At 39.8% G+C, this 20,028-nt stretch overlaps 2 protein-coding genes and 1 long non-coding RNA gene across 5 annotated transcripts; 2 read left to right on the plus strand and 1 right to left on the minus strand.

The window, feature by feature from the left end:
• The first annotated feature begins 95 nt into the window (after positions 1-95).
• On the plus strand, positions 96-13,478 carry LOC103999574 (twinkle homolog protein, chloroplastic/mitochondrial). 3 transcript variants are annotated; one of them, XM_018818100.2, is made up of 22 exons: positions 96-414; positions 528-655; positions 2,157-2,212; positions 2,333-2,390; positions 2,491-2,601; positions 3,174-3,257; positions 3,378-3,458; positions 3,568-3,633; positions 3,741-3,854; positions 6,138-6,185; positions 6,294-6,379; positions 6,543-6,603; positions 7,173-7,355; positions 9,414-9,545; positions 9,615-9,676; positions 11,585-11,668; positions 11,859-11,990; positions 12,081-12,177; positions 12,253-12,387; positions 12,460-12,527; positions 12,872-12,949; positions 13,035-13,478. In XM_018818100.2, the coding sequence occupies exons 1-22, from the start codon at positions 168-170 to the stop codon at positions 13,081-13,083; spliced, it is 2,160 nt and encodes a 719-aa protein (XP_018673645.2). In that variant the 5' UTR covers positions 96-167; the 3' UTR covers positions 13,084-13,478. The 3 variants fall into 3 exon arrangements, with proteins under 3 accessions (XP_018673645.2, XP_064983374.1, XP_064983373.1); XM_065127301.1 differs by lacking the exon at positions 12,872-12,949 and having other exon boundaries at positions 97-414; XM_065127302.1 differs by lacking the exons at positions 12,253-12,387; positions 12,460-12,527; positions 12,872-12,949; positions 13,035-13,478 and having other exon boundaries at positions 12,086-12,146.
• A 692-nt stretch (positions 13,479-14,170) lies between these two features.
• Positions 14,171-16,497, plus strand: LOC103999508 (patellin-4). The gene is made up of 4 exons (XM_009421272.3): positions 14,171-15,554; positions 15,663-15,787; positions 15,869-16,013; positions 16,079-16,497. The coding sequence occupies exons 1-4, from the start codon at positions 14,277-14,279 to the stop codon at positions 16,328-16,330; spliced, it is 1,800 nt and encodes a 599-aa protein (XP_009419547.2). The 5' UTR covers positions 14,171-14,276; the 3' UTR covers positions 16,331-16,497.
• Positions 16,498-16,535: 38 nt separating this feature from the next.
• Positions 16,536-17,309, minus strand: LOC135623865 (uncharacterized). The gene is made up of 2 exons (XR_010491526.1): positions 16,911-17,309; positions 16,536-16,762 (listed from the first exon to the last, which is right to left on the minus strand). It is a non-coding gene; the product is annotated as an uncharacterized LOC135623865 (long non-coding RNA).
• Positions 17,310-20,028: the final 2,719 nt, after the last annotated feature.

A 20,028-nucleotide genomic window follows, 5' to 3' on the forward strand; every position in this document is an offset into this window, starting at 1 on the left:
GGACCGGATTGATATCCTGTTGGATTCGGATTCGATCCGACGCGCTAACATGCCCACGGACCACCCTGGAGATAAAACCCTAATTAAACCCGGCCCGACTACCATTTCCCGAATCCTTCTTCGCCCTCTGTCTAGCCGACGAGAGCTGAGGGCTTGTCGTTGGCGTAATGCCCTCCTCAGTCGCCTACCGCTCTCTACGAACCCTCCTCATGGACGGGTTCGAGTGCCTCCCTGTGCGATGCTCCGCCTCGGCACCCGCACCTGCACCTTTCCTCCCTCATCGCCTTCTCCGTCTCTGCGTCCACCTCTGCTCTGCAAACCCGCAGCGTCCCGTCTCCAAGAATCTCCCTTTTTGTCAGAAATCCTCTGGTTTTTGTTCATATTCCTACCGTCCACTCGTGCCTCGGAATGTTGGTATGAATCTCTATGGTCGAATCTTTTTTTCGTTCTGGTGCATGGCTTTTCTCGGTTCTTTTTTCTCTGGCTTTGTAAGATGATTCTATTGCTTTCTAATGGTTCGGTTGAAGGTGCACTGCCAGCAGTCCACCCTACGGTCGACAAGCGGATCGACTATTTGAAATCAAAGTTGGAGGAACAAGGAATTCGGTGTGGTAGTGTCAAGCCCGGGAAGTATTGTCGAAATTTATGCCCAAAGGTGCCTCTTTTACCCCTTTCATCCAACATTCATTCGTCCATCCTATTCTTGGTATTAACTTCCCCTTAGTATTCTTGACAATCATAGGATTCCCTCGTTTCTGTGTTAATGTTTACAACAATTGGCTTTTCTGGCTCAAAAAATTAGAATTGGTATCAACGATGGCATTTGTGATAAGTAGAAACTAGTTTCTTGACGAAAGAAAATTCATCAGACATATCATGTCATGAAATGTGTAGGAAATCTATATTTTGTTTGCTACACTGCAACGCTGACTCAAACCACCCATATTGCGGTTCAACTTCTGGGGTACATGAAATTAATAAGTTTCAAGTTTGGCGCACGCCCTTGTTTTTTTTTCTACCAATGTTGCGTCATTTTCAGTTTACCTTTCTGATTGTATTTTCTTGTTGTGTTAGCTCTCCTTACTCTACCCTATGGGAAAGGATCCGGTATTAGCTTGTGACAGCCCAGCTTAACACATGTTTAGTCTAATCTAGCCAATACACACTTCGGGACAATCTTTAACCGGAAAAGCTTTATCCAACTCGGATTAGGAAAGGTGGATGGCTCATAGTTTTCGAGAAGGAAAGACAAGTTGTCTAACAAACGAATGATGATTTTAGCGTCTCCTCAAGTTATGACGGATGATCAGGCCATGTCTATTGGAAATTAGTACTTATATGCTCCAGTGGATTTCAGATTGATTTTGCTTAGAACAGCTTGTGATTTTGAAGAACAGCCATGGTGGCCACAGTGAGTGTTTGCAAGGCCCAAAACATGCTACAATATGGTAGAGACTAATTGTTGTTTGGGACTATGGCAGCCACTATAGTGGAAGTTTGGCTGCTATTTTTCTGCTCCAAAATGGGCTCGTAGTGACTGGATTAAGCATGCATTTTTAGGAAATTGGTCTAGCTTAGCTTGTAAACCAGCTCAGGCCGAATTAACCAATCAAATTTAACTCAAGCTACTGAATAAAGTTACTTTTCAACCCCATAATTTTGCCTTACCATAACTTTGTATCTGAATCTTACTCATTTCTATCAATGTGTGGATGGTGGTTGATAATGTGTATATATATATATATATATATATATATATATATATATATATATATATATATATATAAACATTCTGATATTGTATGGGTTGTGGCTAACCAAATTCGATTATGGTACTTCGACATTGTATATCATTGCCACATAACATGAAGCTTATGTTTTAAAATCTAACATTTGCTGTTTGCATCTTTTGATATTTTAGGTCACATGACTTTTTCACTGGTCCAATTGTAATCCGCTTTCAGCTGTAAAATCACAAATACTTGCTGTGCTTTTTTGAGGGTTTGGTCGTGCATGCACTTGTGGGCTTGTGCGTGTATGTACATGTAATAGATGTTTGCAAGAAAGCAACTAGTTAATATAATAACATGGCATGCAGATTTTGCTATATGGATATGCCTGTTTGTACACTTAACCTCCTAATGTTGAAATTTTAGTGTCAAGGAGGAAGTTCCAAGGAGAGGTGCTTATCTTTTTTCATCAATGTTGATGGGTAAGTTTCGTATCTTTGATTTTAATTACTAAAGCAGGCATCCTTAATTTTTTTACCTTTCACTCTTCCTGTGTTATATCTGGCTTTCTATTTTCTTGGCATTCCTTCTTAATCTTGTAGAGAGTTGGCAATTTGGATGTGTTTTAGAGCTAAATGTGGATGGAGAGGTTCCGTACGGGTATTATCATTTTTCAGCAAATACATATATGACTACCACCATTAAGCATCGCAATTGGAACTCCACTTTTTGGCTGTTATCTGTCACTGTTTACTTGCAGGCTTTTGAGGAGTGCAAGATAGGCTATGCCAAAACAAGACAAACTTTGAAACTTAACGATTACAGAGTAATCACTGAAATTGATCTTCAGCTAGAGCCATTATGTACAGAGGTGCATAGTTTAACTTTGTCAGGACTGTCATCATGATTATTATGTATTTTTTTGACATATTGTTTTATATTTTTTCTGAACTCATTTTTATAATTTGTTATGTAGCTTCAGGTTCATCAGATGATTCTGATAAGATGTGTAGACTTTTCTCTTCCATGTTTGTTTCTCCTGACGTGCACAAAAGTGAACCATCATTAGTTTCATACCTATGACGCTTAATCTTCTACTTTTTAATGTTACTGCTAAAACAAGAACCTAGTATTTTTCAATGCTAACGGAAGAGTTAAATCTTAATTGTTATACTGGCAACAATTTTTGGCTTCTGCCTTTTTGTTCCGCTTGGGGTCACTTTTGGTAATCCAATAAGTGCTTCTGTAACTTTTTTGGTGCTTTTCTTGCCTTCTACCTTTACTTTGAACTGCATAGTTTTGACTTTTGAGGATCTCTTATGATAATGAAATTTAGGTACAATGATCCCTCTGATATAGTAGTACGTTGTTGTTATTGTTAAGTATATCATCATGGAGTTGACAGTTAAAGTTAAATTACATTCTCCTGCATTTACGTTTCAGCTTATTGCATACTTCGCAGAAAGATCGATATCAGCAAAAACTCTTGAACGAAATGGCATCATGCAGTGTAAACATGATGATCAGGTTTGATTGCAGAGTTTCAGTAGTTGCTTATCTTGATGGCAGGTTCCTTTTTACCTATCATGATAGTGATTGAAGTATCCTGTACTAGTTGCTCTCCTAATTTGGTTGTATCCCGCACAGATCGTTATTGCTTTTACCTACAGGAGAAATGCAGCTCTAGTAAGCTGCAAATACCTTGCATCCTCCAAAGAATGTTGGCAGGTTTATGCAGTGTCTTGTTAGCTTAAAAATAATCGTAGTCTTTTTTTCATGAAATACACATATAATCTGTCTTGCTATTTACATATTGTTCTTTCTTTCCATCTACCAGGAAACGGGCACGGAACATATTTTTTATGGACTTGATGACATAAAGCAAGCTAGCGATGTTATAATTGTAAGTCTTTTAACTGTTATAGATATATTTGTACATTTTTGTTTAGTCAGATTCTTTCTTATATCCCTCGTTGTTTAGTCTCTTCTATATTTCTTCTGTTAATGCAGGTCAATGGTGAAATAGATAAGCTCTCTATGGAGGAGGCTGGTTTCCCCAATTGTATTAGCGTACCTTATGGACTACCTGAACAATCCTCCAAAGAGCTACCTGCTGAGGATGAGGTCTTAACCAGACTTGAAACTAAAAGTGATCTTTCTTAGGGTTTTGAATTCTCTGATACTAATGCAAGACTAGAATTTTTTTGCCTTCTTAAATTTTTGTATTGTAGCTTGTTTAATTGTTTTACCTTTATGAGCAATCATCATTCGTTAAGGCTTTAACTACATTTACAAATCCTAAGCTTGCAACCTTTGGTGTTTTCTTTTTTTTTGGAGGATGATGTCAAATCAAACAGGCAACACTTGATATGTTACTTTTAATCTTTTGTTGTTACATTATTGAAGTTGTTTTCTCTAATTAATCCTTCCCAACTTTTCATCTCTTTGTGTGCAAAAGTAAGCTCACATCAAATCTCTTGTGCTTCACATATAGGTAGTATCTTTGATTGAAAATGACTCTGCACACTCTTTGACCCACAAACTCTACTTGTGTGTTGGTGCCTTATATCTAATGGTTTAGCATGTCTGTGAATTCTTTCCTGATTGCATAACTTTAGGTATGATGCCCATGTTTAAGTCACTTTAAAGATTTATGGCACAGCTCTATCCCTGATGGGACAAACAAAAGAAAAAATGAAAACAAAGAGGTTCAAGCACTTGAAACATCGGAAAAGAATCTTGTTTAATTTTGTGTAATTCTTTCGATTCTGATTTTTGTATGTTGGTTATTTGCTGCTTTAAGCTTGTCTTCCAAAGGTGCACTCATGCTCACGGGATTAAACATATTCTCCCCTTATTAGTTGTTACAAACACATGACGACCACCATAAATGGAAGTACTGTTGAAAAACAGGTAAAGTTAGAAAAGGTCTTGGTTTTTCCAAGATTGAGGAGAGACTGACTATGGGATGAGGTAAAATAACATGAGATATTACTGTATTGTGCACATAGGTGTTTCATGATGCCGAACTAGGTGGTCACTTTTTATTTTCCTAGTACTTTCATTCTTGGGAATGGTAATATTGCTCAGATACCATGCTATATCTTATAAGGAGGTAGGGGAACTTGTTTCACTTTGTAAAGGTTTTTAAAATTATTGTGGATGTTTCTCGTTGGATCAAACCTTTTCCTCTATATGAGGGGCTTGGATGAGCATCTTCCATGCCAGAATTATATTGTAGTATTAGGTATGTGTGTGTGTGTGTCCACCATTCCCTTTTATCTGAGTTGTTAATGATTTAAAGTGAGCAGGGTTTGAGCTGAACTGATCAAGATTTTTCAAACATGCTAAAATTAGCAGGTATTGATGAGACACTGTAATTGAGTTGGGTTTAGGTTCATGATACTAACTTAGCTAATAGGAAATATGGTCTGGTTTATACCATAAAAGCAAGCCGTAATGTCCTGATGAATTTATACCAAGCATGGTTATGGAGTTGAAGTTCAGCCAATTCAAGCTTTTAATTCAAGTAAAACGGGGAGGAACTAAAGGTAAACTTTAAAGTGGTTCACATTTTTGTGATTGGTCTTGGGATGGCTGGTGGACTTGCAGTTATCATATATCCTTGCATGTGCTTGGTTTACATGTGGGCATGACATAATGTACACTTGTGCTGGTGTTGTTTTGGAGCTGGAGCTCTTTGCACCCTAGTATTACTGCATCTTGATCCATGCTTGTCTCAAATACCCACTTATTCTGACCATTGGAGACTCTTAGTGCCGATTTATTTTGTTAGATACATACTTATCTTCTCAGGACTTAAACAGCCTCTAAGATAGCCATTGTATATCATCAAGCTTCTGATCATCTAGTTACTTTAGGGTCCTCTTTTGACTGTTATTTGATCATTAGATACAGCTAAGACAGAAGGCTTGAGAGTGAGTCTTGATAGCATCAGGTTAAGTTAGCCTTTTTGTGATCTGGGTGACCAAAGTTCCCGTCATGGAAACATCTTTGTTTACATGGGTAAGTCTGTGTATATGGACCCTCATAGACCCACTTAGGGGAAGCCTTATACATTGGGCGCATGTCTAATATTTTGAGAAGGATTGCAATGTCTTAATGTTCTGTAGAGCTAATCAAAGTTAAACATCAATGTTGAGGTTTCGCTGACTTGAATATACAATGGGAATTTAGGTTTGTCTCACAATTTTCAGGACATCAAAAATTTTATTTATATTGTCACATTATTTTGAAAATTAATTGTTTTTCTTTCTGATCAGAGTACTTTTCATCTGTTTGAATTTTTGGGTGTTTTAAGCTCTTTTGTATTATGGTTTCATTGGATTTTTATTTCGGATAATATGTCAGATCTAACATTTTTTGCAATGTTCTTCACAAAGCTAGAACACTGAGTTCCAGTACTTGTGGAACTGCATAGAGTACCTAGAAAAGGTCGGTATCTTAATGTTTAAAACAAGTTAGCTTTGCTCTTGTCCTCAATAGGATACTTGTAAATTGCTTAGCTGATTTGAATTGAAATGTCCTGGATAAATCTCTCAGGCATCTCGGATAATATTAGCAACAGATGCAGACAGCACTGGCCAAGCTTTAGCAGAAGAATTAGCACGTCGCCTTGGTAAAGAAAGGTTTGGTCTCTCACCATCATCATTTAGGCATGGATGTCAATCTGTATTCTCATGTTTGCCAGTCAGGATTGATGATTCTTTAGTTGTGTCTATATGTGTTATAATTTAGCTTATAAACATAAGAATTACTTGATACCTTTTCATCATTTGGATAAACAAATAGGTGCTGGAGGGTGACGTGGCCGAAGAAAAATGCTACCAAACTTTGCAAAGATGCTAATGAGGTTTGTTTTGACTGTTTGAACTGTTGCCTCTGTTATGTTGGCTACTTTGTTCTAAAGGTTCCAGATCAGGATCGGCATCAGTATTGATTAGGGGCATAAACTCAATTTCCTTCTAGATTGGAATTTACTGAAAAAAAAATCTAAAATTCGAAGCTGCACAAACCTTGAGACCTGGTTTGGGTGGTGCATGCTTACCAAATAATTTGCATAATCCATTTTTTTACAAAAATCATTACAAGTGTAATTTTTTTGGGCACACCAGGCATTCTATGTCATTTTTTATGGTGTTGATCTATCCATGTCTACTTTGTCATTTATTTTAAATGGTAGGACTAAGGAACTTTGTCTGTGCGTGTGAATGCATTGTGCATTCATGCATGTCCATATGTTTGGCCAAACATTATTCCTTCTATCCAAGGAGTCCTCTATAGGTACTGCCCTCTTTTATGGAGTATGTACGCCAAGGGTGCTGACGAGTGGTATCAGATTATTCCTACAGGCAAATGGAAACTTGACTGCGTGGCTTTTCTATCTTGTTGTCTAAACTTATATTGTATTCTTTTCTTCAGGTTTTGATGTATATTGGACCAGATGAACTGAGGAAAGTTATTGAGAATGCTGAATTGTTTCCTATAATGGGCCTATCTCACTTCAGTAATTTCTTCAATGAAGTTGATTCATATTATCACCGGAGTCATGGATTTGAGCTTGGTGTTTCTACTGGTTGGAGAGCTTTAGATGAATTATACAATGTAAGAATTTAACCTACATAATTTATTCGTGTTTCCTTATTTGAGATTATGCAGATAAGATCGTTTTCTTAAATGTGATGGTTTCCTTTGCCCTTTAGAGTGTTCATTTAAGACTGGTATATTCAGTGCTGCACATGTCAGCGATGTATAGCCATTAATCACTTTGTATTTTGTTTCTAGGTAGCTGCTAATTGCATTGTATCCAATTATATGGGGTATTTTACTAATAGAGGATTCCAAAACTTATCTTGGTGAAAGATCATACTGGATGCATAATATTCTAGTTTAAGTGAACTGTATTTTGCAAACAAACTTTGTTTCTTTATAATTTTCTAGAAACATTGATCCATCCAACTATTTCCTTTAATTTACCACCATATATATGTAAATTATATATATAAACTTTCATTGAACATTTTGGGTGAAAAGCATCACCGCACTTGTCAAAATACTGGTATGATTTGATTTCTACACCTTGTGCCAACTGCCAAGCATGTGCAAGTAAATCCAGGAAATTGACCAAATGCGATGCATTATTCTGGATTTATTGTTGTGTTATAGAGTAAATCCAGGAAATTATGTGCTGGGTAGCCATGATCATCATGAGGGTTCATACTAATTTGTGCTTTCTTCTTGCAATAACTTTACCTTGGTATGATTTTATGATCTCCATATTATTTAAATGTGTGTAACTACGCTGGATTAGTATTTTAGACACTACAATTTAGTTGATAACTACCTTGATGAAAGTTTGACAAGATTTCCATGCTTTATTTTGTGGCTGGATATCGATCAATCAAAACAAGAGCAACCTTAAACAAGTGTTTGAGGTTCATGAGAATGTAGTGAAAATCTCTTGTGAATCACATATCTTGTTCTTTATTTTCCCTCTTTTCTTCTTTATCACTGCTACAGAGATGACCTAGCATCTGAAAATGAGATCAGCTGTTTCATGGTATCTTGATTTGCATGGCACCTGTTATGACTCATGAGGGTTAAATGTGGAAGCCAACATTTGTAAAATGATATTGCTTAGCACCATGACAAGGACCTTTTTTGTCTGGTTAAGGCAGACATGGCCAAACTCTGGGTCAAATGTAAAATGCAATTCATGTTATGGTTAGAGTACAACCATTTAACAAATTAAGAATAAATATAAGGAAGTTTGTGTTAATTATTTGTTAACAAGCAAGTAAGCAATTGGTAAAAAGATATAAATTTTGTCCATACTGTCACAATGACTTACTACTGGATTTATTGTTCTGTTATAGATTAAATCGATCCATATTGAATCCAATTTATGATTAAAACGTGTGACTTTAGATATAATCTGACTTTCATCCTAGCTTTTACCAAAATCGTCAGATAAAGTACTAAAGTCTGTCTAATCTCGACTTTTTCATATATTTAGGATTCTTATAGTCATTATTTTTTAATTAGTCTGTCCATTCTCGGAGACGTACTTTTAGATGCTGGAGAAATCTAATTGAGAATGTCTGTTTAGAAAATTTTTAATGCTTCTGGAAGGATTTTGTTAATCCTGATTTTTTAGATGGTAGTTTTTGTTTTATTTGTCTCTTTTCGGCCTACTCAATCCTGAAATAGATTTTTTATGCAACAACAACAACAGCCATATTTTTTATATATTTATAAAATCCTTTTTATCTGTATGGATTTTTAGATTGCTGGCTCTCTAATTCTAGGATGAGATATTTCTAATCTCATCATTGATTTCTATGTGGCAGGATTATGTTTATTTCACCTTTTTTTAATTTTTATCCTAGTGAAGTTAGATTTCTACTGAATTCCAATCTATAAAGCTATTTGAAAGCCAACTAAATTTGATCTGGCAGTCTGGTGTTTGCTTTTATCTTTTATTTTCTGAGCTTTCTTGTAATTAAAGAGGTATTTGAAATATCCAACTTGTTAATTACTTTGAAATCTGTAAAGAAATGTTAGAATATGATTATTTACAAGTCTGAAATTTGTTGATAATCTTTTTGCAAGACTTGTGTGCACTTTTATATCTTTGCATGCTATTATTTTTTCCTTGAGCAGGTCGTGCCTGGAGAGTTGACTGTGATAACAGGTGTTCCTAATTCAGGCAAAAGCGAGTGGATTGATGCCCTGTTATGTAATATCAATAAAGCCCATAAATGGAAATTTTTACTCTGCTCTATGGAAAACAAGGTCTGATTTGTGAATCTTCTAGTTCGACCTTGTGATTATATCAAGATTGTTGAAGATATTGGTCTTTAGGTTCGGGATCATGCAAGGAAGCTTTTGGAAAAGCACATAAATAAACCATTCATTAATTCAAGGTATAAAACCTTTCATATCATGTGTGTCTGTCCACTGGTAACTTTGGTTCATCATATTGAATTATGAATGAAAGTTTTGCTGAAATTATTGGCAACAAAAAGAAAAATATGAAAAATTTTCTCTCTTGTTGCTTCTGCAGTTGACTGAAATAGTCAAGTTCTTCAAGTTTCTTATTGCTCTCTGAGCTATGAACCAGATCATAATTGCTGCTCAGAGAAGTACTCATCTTTATTTGGCATTTGGTTAAAGCCTAATACATCGCTGGAAGTGCATTGGAACTTAAAGAGTAAAGACTGTTTTGGGTTGAAAACTCAAGTTCTATAAATTCATGTGGGCACTGAGGTTACAAGTTTGTAGGCTTTGAAGGAAAATGACTTATATAGGCCTGATGTTATTTCTAGTAGTCTAGTCAACTTATATGATCTCATATGCATGTCTGAGGGTGGGAGTATCCACAGGGATTGCATGATGAATCCAAGCTTATTGATTCACAGAATAAAGATCCGATCGACACAAAATTGATTGACACTTTGTTTCTACTTGCATAATGATGAAAGTATTCATGCATGGAGATATTATCGTTTTCTCATCTTTATTCAGACCTTTTCTTGGAATTTTGGCTGTCTTTGGATTGTAGCTAAATTTCTTAAAGTTCTGCATATCTTTAAGACCTTTTCTTAGAGTACTTGTGAGAGGCAGCAATTCTTATTTGTACCATTTTAAGATTCAAGAAAAAAGATACAGTTTGCCTGTCCTGGCTGCAATGGAAATTTAACATGACACAAAATTGTGAAATAGCTGTAAGGATGCAGTGGATTATTGAGTGTCGGGCCAAAATTAAATTGACTTTCTTATTGTCTATTATTTTGTTTATTTAATAATAATCAAGTTAGTATTGAGTTAATTTACTCAAAGCATACACCTGCTTAGTGAGGGGGTGGGCATTGGTGTAATGGTGATGTTGCTCGCTGGTAATCTGGATGATCATGGTTCAAAACTCATGGAAACAACTCATCTATATGTAAAGGTAACATTACATCTATGTATATACACACACACATTCTAGTTTGGCTTTTTTTAGTAACTCGTCTCTCCTAAATTTTTCCAAAAATGAAAAACATTGTGAAACACATTACTGTCATAGGATCCATGAGTCGATAGAAATTCTGAATGTTACTTCCAGATAATGTCTTTTTTTGTACTTGTCCCCATGTGTGAAAAATGAGGAAAAGAGGATGTGGAACAAGGAATCAATCCTGATTGTACTGGTCAATACAGGCCACTATTTATTAGTTCAACTTGTCTGACCGGTACAAAACTATTTAGATTGGTACCTATTAATATGATTTTTTTATTATTAATTTTGAATGATATGAGACTATATGATTGGTTCACCATTCAGTATACTGGTATTGTACTATTCTCACCTGTTACTATTGTTGGTAGTGTATTGAGATTTAAATTTTTGATCTGGAACATTCTCGTGTTGATGAAGTGCACTTTAATATTTTTCTTTTTTTTTCCGTTTTGTTGCCTTTTGTTTGTTTACATTTGTTCATTTTTGTTAAACCTTTATTTTTTTTTCTTTTCTTGCCTATTGGTAGCACCAAATCGTAGATGATCAAAGTCTAGTCAGGACTAATTAATTAAACAACCATGCTGGCAATTTGTTCTTTGCTAAGTGAACATGTGCTCTCTCTTTTATTTTTTTTGCTTTTTCTATTTTTTTTTAAGTTGTCTGATTTAAACTTTAGCTGGTATGATAACTGTCTTTTGTACCAGCTTTTCTGTCGGATATCTAGATTCCCAATAATTGTTTCCTTTGCTAATTTAGTTGCTTGTTAGTTCATAAGGTTCTTTGTTATATTTTTCCTAAAGTAAATTATTATGTTTATGGCTGTGGCAAGATATGCTGAATCTACCGAGCGTATGAGTGTGCGGGAGTTAGAAGAAGGAAAGAAATGGCTTGATGATACATTTTATCTAATTCGGTGAGTTATTACATGTCACCATGTTTGGTTTATCAGACAAGTTTTGTTAATCTTATTTTTTAAATGCATAACGCTTTATATTCTCATATATCTGGTCCAGATTACATAAGTGTTCTAGATATGCTTGAGTATGCATAAACCTCATTGGTGTATCGTTTCGTGATTGATTGGTATTTTGGATCATGGATAGGTGTGAGGATGACTCCTTTCCATCTATCGATTGGGTACTTGAACTTGCCAAGTCTGCAGTTGTTCGATATGGCATTCGCGGACTTGTTATTGATCCATACAACGAACTTGATCACCAACGTTCTTCAAATCAGTGAGTGATTCTTCAACTACATTTTTGTTCACATAAACTGTTTCCTGCCATGTAAATCTACTCTATTTGGTTTAACATTTCTGGTAACAGAACAGAAACGGAGTATGTGAGCCATATGCTTACTAAGATCAAGCGCTTTGCTCAGCACCACGCTTGTCATGTATGGTTTGTGGCACATCCAAGACAGGTATACCTTCTAATGTATCCTATAATCTATTAATGTTCTGCTTCTATCATCTTCTTAATGTAAACATGTCTTCAGCTACAAAACTGGAGGGGTTATCCCCCTAATCTGTACGATATTAGTGGAAGTGCACATTTTATAAATAAATGTGACAATGGAATTGTCATTCATCGAAATCGGAATCCAAATGCTGGCCCCCTTGATCGTGTTCAGGTTCACTTGTCTTCCTTTGCAGTCCATTAGTTTCTATTTTCCATTTTTAATTTATTTTTGCATATTGCATAGGTTTGTGTGCGGAAGGTGCGAAACAAGGTCTCTGGGAGAATCGGAGATGCTTTCCTCTCATATAATCAGTATATTTCTATTATGCTTATGAATCATTTATTGCCCACTATGTTCTGTCAAAATCCTGTTACCTTGAAGTTCTTAAAATACCTACTATTCTTTTTTAGATATTTTAACTAGGTTACACTAAAATGGTTGCTTGTAGCCCAGGAAGGTCCATTATTGTTTCAGTCCACATCTTATTCTTCTACTTTAGTATGGGTCTTTGTCATCTACCATTTGCCTTGTATTAATATGTTAAAAACTCATGTTAAAGTGATGTTAACAACGAAGTGAAGAGTGGTAGATGACGAAGCTTTCTTGTATGACCTACTATTATATGTTTCTGGCTGATCAATGTGTGTACATGTAGAATGGAAACTTGCAATGCTTCTCCTTGCATTACGGTAGCAAGTCGAAGCATGAGCGACTCTGACCATGATACATCTTTGTGTGTTTTCACTATCCAAAAACCTCAATTGGGAATTTTAATCGACACCTGTTGCTAACTGCACTCTTTTTTTTATTTTTCGCAGAACCACAGGAAAATTCGAGGATTGGCATGATGGGGGCTATAACAATTAGGAAGCAACGTAGATGAGTTGCCTCTGTGACACTGCATTCATACACAGATATCGGATGATCAAGTTTTGAGGTCCAAGCTGTAGCTAGAGCGCCAGAACGGAGAACAGTTTCGGAGCCCCAATCAACCATTAGGGGCTGTTCACTGTTTCCGGACGGGCAGTGGTCTACTTGTTCGGCTGTAAAATATTTGGTGGCTGTCCACCGTTTGGAAGATGAAACCCTGTTGTTAGGCGCATTAAATGACATGTGTTCTCATGTGTAAGGTGATATGTTTGATGATACAGAGATTGCAATGTAACATGATAGCTTCCGAGTCTTGTGAAATGTACAGGTGAAACTGAGAGATATCCACGTATTAGGTTATCAAGAAAGCCTACATGCAAGGTGTTATTGTATTTGATGAACACCTTTTATGTGATTGCCTCGAGTGGTGGTAATGCATGTTTATGATCTTCCTCCAGTTGCCTAACGGCGATGTGAAGAAGAATCTATGGCTCATCGAGCATCCGATGGCAGATCCAATCTCGAGACCATCTTCGAGTCGTCCTTTTTCTTTTTGATTCGAACCGTTGCTGCTTTTCCACCTCTTTTATGCTGTCAATTTTCTGTCTATAATCTATCCGAGAAAGGTCAACCTCCCAAAACTTGTTGACGTGAGGCGGTCAACCCTCCGTCGCACGCCGCCTGTGGGGTCCACGGATCTTCGCCACCCCAAAACGCGCTTCTCCGGCCAATACCCACCTCCATAAAAAGATAAGGAATCCAAACTTCCTTACCCTCCCGACCTACCCGATCGCATCGTCTCACAAACGACTCCAGGCCCCACAATAGCCGGACGCTTAGTCTTACAATCGCCACACGGGGTTGGCCGCCAGCGGGTACCGAAGAATAATAACATCCGGGAATCGAGGACAACGGCTCCCTGAGGTGGCGTCATTTCATTGGCTTTTTCCACCCTTTCCGTTCGGGTCCCTCGAAGGAAACAAAATAGCCGTTGGAGGGAGAGAGAGAGAGAGGGCCGTTTTTAATATTATTTATATTAGTAATCGTTCTCCCTCTTCTGTCGGCAACGAGCGAATAATAAATAAGAAACCATCCGTCTCTCCCTGTCGTTGTGGTGGCTTTCCTCGTCTGCTCTCTCCCTCATATCCCCCGTTGCGATCGTGAAGCTGCCGTCCCATCCGGCGTGCACCATGACTTACGAGGTGAGTTCCGATGCCGGAGCCCCGACGGCCGCGGATCCCGTCGAAGAGAAAGTTGCGGCCGCCGCCGATGGCGACGAGAGGAAAACAGAAGTGGATACCAAGGTGGTCGCCGACGTGGAGGAGAAGAAAATGCCGGAACCGCCGTCCTCGGACCATCCTTCCGTCGAGAAGTGCTCCTCCTTCAGGGAGGAGAGCAACTTCTTGTCGGACCTGAAGGAGGCCGAGAAGAAGGCGCTCATCGAGCTCAGAGCCAAGGTCGAGGAGGCCATCCTCGAGGGCAAGCTACTCCTCGAGAAGCAAGAGGAGCAGAAGCCGATGGAGAAGAAGGAAGTGGCCGAGGAGAAAGGCAAGACCGATCCTGAAACCCGAGAAGGCGGGGAAGGTGAAACGGCGATGTTTGATCAAACCAAGGAGAAGAAGGAAGAGGTCACGGAGAAAGAAAAGGCCGATCCTGAAGCCCAGGAAGGCGGGGAAGGTGAACAGGCGAAGCTTGATCGAGGGAAGGAGGAGGAGGAAGAGGTCAAGGAGAAAGAATGCGGTGAAGGTGAAAAGGCGATACCTCGTCAAGCGAAGGAGGAGGAAGAGAAAGAGAAGGTCGATCCTGAAACCCGAGAAGAAGAGGAAGAAGACGAAAAGGCGAAGCTGGACCAAACGGCGGATGTGGAAGCGGAAGAAAAGGCGGCGCCTTTGGAGGAGAAGGCCATCGCGACTGCGGCGTCCGAGGCCAAGAATGTCGGAGACAGCGACAAGGAGGCCACCCTCTGGGGCGTGCCCCTCCTGCCGAGCAAAGGCTCGGAACGCGCCGACGTGATCCTCCTAAAGTTCCTCCGCGCCCGCGATTTCAAGGTGAAGGATGCATTCGAGATGCTGCGGAACGTACTGGTATGGAGGAAGCAGTTCCGCATCGACTCCATTCTGGACGAGGAGTCGCTGGGAGTCGATTTTGTGGCGGCGTGCTACATGGACGGCGTCGACCGGGAGCGGCATCCGGTGTGCTACAACATGCCGGGCGTGTTCCAGAACGACAAGCTGTACCAGGAGACCTTCGGGTCGGAGCAAGGGAGGGAGAGGTTCCAGCGGTGGAGAGTGCAGCTGATGGAGAAGGGGATCAAGACGCTCGACTTCAAGCCCGGCGGGGTCGCCTCACTGCTGCAGATCACCGACCTCAACAATTCGCCGGGCCCGTCCAAGAAGGAGCTTCGCACCACCATGAAGCAGGTCGTGCAGCTGCTTCAGGATAACTACCCGGAACTCGTCGCAAGAAATGTGAGTGCCATCGCCATTCCCAGTTTGATCCCGTAAAGGAGCAATCTTTAGAGAGATTAATCGCTTCCTGTTGTTGGTTCTTCTTCTTCTTCACTGTCCTGATTGCAGATCTTCATCAATGTTCCTTTCTGGTACTACGCATTCCACGCTCTGATCTCTCCTTTCTTGACCCAACGAACCAGGAGCAAGTTCGTCTTCGCTCGTCCCGCAAAGGTCGCAGAAACTCTTCTCAGGTAAGGAAGAATCTGGAATTCGTCCGACGACGATCACATCTCGTTGGAACTAAACAGCACAAGCATCGCTGCCTTGTCCAGGTACGTCCCTGCCGAAGCTGTCCCCGTCAGATACGGCGGTCTGAAGCGCGACGACGACACCGAGTTCTCAGCAGAAGACGGCGGGGTTTCGGAGGTCATCGTCAAATCTAACTCCACCGAGACCCTCGAGATCCCTGCTCCTGAGGTAACACTTTTTGTTGCTGTGCTCATGGATCGAATCTCTCGGGCTGATAACATCGTGTTAAACAGGGTGGGACGACGATCTACTGGGACCTGAGTGTTCTGGGATGGGAGGTGAGCTACAAGGAGGAGTTCGTGCCCACCGACGAGGGATCCTACACCATCGTCGTTCGGAAGAGCAAGAAGATGGCGGCGGCGGAGTTGCCAGTTCGGAACTCGTTCCGGAACAGCGAGCCCGGCAAGGTCGTGCTGACGATCGAGAACAACTCATTCTGGAAGAAGAAAGCGTTGTATCGCTACAAGATCAAGAAGAGCTGTTGAGAACCAACGACGAACTCCATGAATCCGTACTCGTGGCGGAGATGCTGTAATTTTAGGAAGGATACTAGAAATTTGTTATTTATTTATATATTATTTATTATCGTATAATTCGTTCAAAAAAGAATGCATTGTTATTTCAAAATAAGCGTAATAATAATAACAATACCTCCAAATTTAGTTCCAATGTTAATAATGTCAATCAATATTAGGTAGGAAGTCAAAGAGACTTTTTTTTTTTCTTCGAAAATAATAATTACTAAGCACAGTAAATCAATAATTCCGGAAGAAGATAGAGAGCAATCAATCGGTCGGTCATACCGCAACGGAAGAGCATAACTTTGGTCAACCGGTCTTGGAGAAGCAATCGATTGGCTGTCGAGCTGGTGGTCTTCGTCTGTGAGCTGATGTAACTCTGCTCCGATTCTTCATAAACTTGAAGAAGAAAAATTCGAAACATCAAAGTTAGGACATATACAAATTAAAATCTTCCAATCAATATATTCGAAAATCAAATCGTTTATAACGAGCTACAAGAATGCAGAGAACGAGAGAGAGAGAGAGAGAGAGAGAGAGAGCATACTTGTTGTTCATGGGCCGGCCCTAAGAAACATCAAGATCTGCAGTTCTCCTCGAGAAACATCAAGTAGTTTTGAATATGGATCCGACGGAGTAGGTGGTGTCGGGCTTAAGATCCAATGAGCACCGCCAGAGTGACGGACGGAGCACATCGGCCTCTGCTTGCCTCGCTGTAATAGATGTCGATCCGCTCAAGCTGTAAGGTCGGAGTCGCCAATGTACCTGCCGCTGCCGTCGATCCCATACTCGTTGTAGATCACCTCCCAGAACTTTGCCCCCCAATTAGTTCCCGCTCTGCCAACCCTGGATGTGCATCATCTCCCTCATCGTCGAGCGTCGCCTCCGCAGCTCAACAATGATCTTAAAATTAGGGTTTCGATGGTTGGAGAACGAGATATAGGGTCCGAACTGAATCGAATTATATACATATATATATATATGTGTGTGTGTGTATGTATATATGTATATATATATATATATGATTTATAGAAATTAAACCCATACCATTTGTAAAATTAGAGATTTGGATTGGTTTAATTAATGAATCGATAGTGAACTCAATTGGACTAATATCTTTTAAATTAAAATCAATCCCGTTTGAATCAATTAATTAAATTATTTATTAGTTTCTCATTAAATCATTTTGACAATCTTATAATCTTAGATAAAATCATATAAGATACTTTTATAATTAAAAAATATATATGTTAACATCCTGAAAATATTGAGATACTAAATACTGATGCTTAAATACTGCTGCTATCTTAGGATTTGAGAAAAAAAAAGTATGAAATATCAAGATTATATTTGAAATGTATATTAGTTTTAAATGTTTTCTAGAAGGAAGATTGTTGGGATCCCGTCACCGATTTGTTCGCACCATCGCATATACGCATGGCGGCGATCGTTGCCATCTTTCAAATTCTTTTCTTGAATCGGGTGATCTCAGATTCCGTGACCTTACCTCATCATTTGCCTTGTCGCACAGAGATATTACGCAGCGAAGCGCATACGGAACGAGACGGAAAGGGCGCTTCGCGTCATCGTTACATTGGACGGTGAACATTGACCTAGCCGGCAGAATGGACGGTCGCACATCGATTAGATTCTATGCGGGTCAATCGGCGTGGGGCCGCTCGTATCGGGAGAGACGACTCTCTTATCGGCTGCGTGAGACGCTGTGGAAGAGGATGCTTCTTCGATCGTCGTCATGTTTTCTTGCTTCTTTGGGCAGTGCATGAACGGAAGACGATACTCCTGTCGCTCGGACGTGGAAGTCTGTGATGGCAGCAGAATGATCCACGAATTCCTCCATTGTCGTCGTGTGTTTTTTCCACGGTGATGCTAACCAAACATTGTAGTCTCGGAGCAAATAGTATGAATCAGGGAACAAGAATCCAAAACGAGAAAGAACATCAAGACACAGACTAAATCAGACGAAGAAGGAGAGAGAAGTGACACGAATCACCGTGCGCGTGAGGCCAGAAGACTGTTGTTCTATGCTCAGCTGCAGCTCTTATTGTTAGCTCAAGCATGATCAATCCTTTTCCATCGTTTCTAATGACGTGCTGAACCTATCTCGGGATGGCTTCTGAGATATATTTGATCTCGTCGCCAAGCATTTGCTGCATGAAGATTGCAAGCCGTCATAACACGACAGAAACGAAAGCAACACTTTGACGGATTTTGCTGACACTTGGAGGTCGCCCTACATCATTGACAATTACTCCTCGTTAGCCATCGCATGCTTTTCCTTCGATTCACATATCATCCTCCACAAAAATAAATCCAAAGTCCACAACGAAGAAACAAGGTTGCTCTCGTGACGTGAAGCCTACTGCTAACTCACTCACTCGAGGGTTGTGGACCACTGCTTCTCATGGACTGTACAGATCATCCACAGCTTTCATTCTTCTGCTTCCGCAAGTGCTCTTCGAGACCAATTTGGCGTGAAGTACTTGGATTATCTTTGAGTTGAGGTTTCCTTTAGCTGGTCAAGTCTATTGGAATATAGGCTAAACTTTGTGATTAGATGGAATTCTGATTTAAGAATCTTAGTTGAGATGAAAGTCCCTATTATTATTCTTTTATAAATACAAATAAAACTCATGTAATAGTTTAAATATACAATTTGAGAGGAGAGATGGACCAGAGCAGAAGATTGTCTCTGTCTTCCATGATTTCTTTATATCCATCAGCTTTGAAAGATTTCCTAATATGATATCGGAGCTTTTTTATTTCTAACAAAAATGGAAGATTCCCGACCTGAGATGAGATGGTCGCCGTCGTCGCGAGCAACCTCTACGTCGTCTTCGTGACGTCCAACCCCCAAGCAACCGCCTCTTATCCCTTGGGACCCTCCACAAGGGCGACGTGTTCGTCTTTCTCGTCGGCTCCATTCACTTTCAGTTCGAAGTGCATGAATGAAATTTACCTGTCGATGATGAAAATCTCACCAACTCCGATTGACCATCTCCCTCCAGTCGACACGCGTGAAACGAAGTTCGGTGGAAGGAACAACTGCCCACCATCCCTTAATTTGACGTCTTTCTTGTGCATGAATTGGATCGACAACGATCGAAAATTAACACCAGCAATGGGTTGGTAGCATGGTGCTAATGAGGAGGAAGGTGGGGTGCTGGCTTGCAGACCAGAATGTTGTCCGGGAAGGGAAGATGCTCGGAGGAATCAGACCAATGAGTTTCAACGTCATTCTCTTGGGCAAGTGATGGTGGAGCATTACGATGACCGAGACTTCTCTTCTGGCCGAGATCATCAAATGTGGACGTATTAAAGGAGATGGAAATTTGATTAGTCCCTCCGGTAGCTAGGTTTTCTTCTTTCTCCCCTAACAGATGGATGTATTCCAAGATCAGCATTGTGTAGCTTACTTTACTCGTCATTTTTGGCTGAGTCGATCGATCGGTCCCTCCTAATTACTGTCAAGGCTTTCGCCTGGATGTGCCGGTTATAATTCTCGGGAGACTGCTGATCACATGTTCTTGCAATGCCAAGGTGCAAACAAGGGTATGGTGCTGCAAGGTTCTGAAACCTTATCCCCCTGAAGGCAGGCGGCCAACCTTGTTCTTCTGTGCAGACATGAGTTTCGTGTGTTCCGAGAA

This window comes from Musa acuminata, chromosome BXJ2-9 (genome assembly GCF_036884655.1).
Source record: "Musa acuminata AAA Group cultivar baxijiao chromosome BXJ2-9, Cavendish_Baxijiao_AAA, whole genome shotgun sequence".
NCBI classification, from domain to species: domain Eukaryota; kingdom Viridiplantae; phylum Streptophyta; class Magnoliopsida; order Zingiberales; family Musaceae; genus Musa; species Musa acuminata.

Bases quoted from the DNA above. Each gene is read 5' to 3' on its own strand.
- LOC103999574 (XM_018818100.2), top strand. From the start codon at position 168: ATGCCCTCCTCAGTCGCCTACCGCTCTCTACGAACCCTCCTCATGGAC. The intron at 6,604-7,172 runs GTTTGTTTTGAC...TCTTTTCTTCAG, and splicing joins TTTGCAAAGATGCTAATGAG to GTTTTGATGTATATTGGACC. The intron at 9,546-9,614 runs GTCTGATTTGTG...ATTGGTCTTTAG, and splicing joins TCTGCTCTATGGAAAACAAG to GTTCGGGATCATGCAAGGAA.
- LOC103999508 (XM_009421272.3), top strand. From the start codon at position 14,277: ATGACTTACGAGGTGAGTTCCGATGCCGGAGCCCCGACGGCCGCGGAT. The intron at 15,788-15,868 runs GTAAGGAAGAAT...TGCCTTGTCCAG, and splicing joins GTCGCAGAAACTCTTCTCAG to GTACGTCCCTGCCGAAGCTG. The intron at 16,014-16,078 runs GTAACACTTTTT...CGTGTTAAACAG, and splicing joins TCGAGATCCCTGCTCCTGAG to GGTGGGACGACGATCTACTG.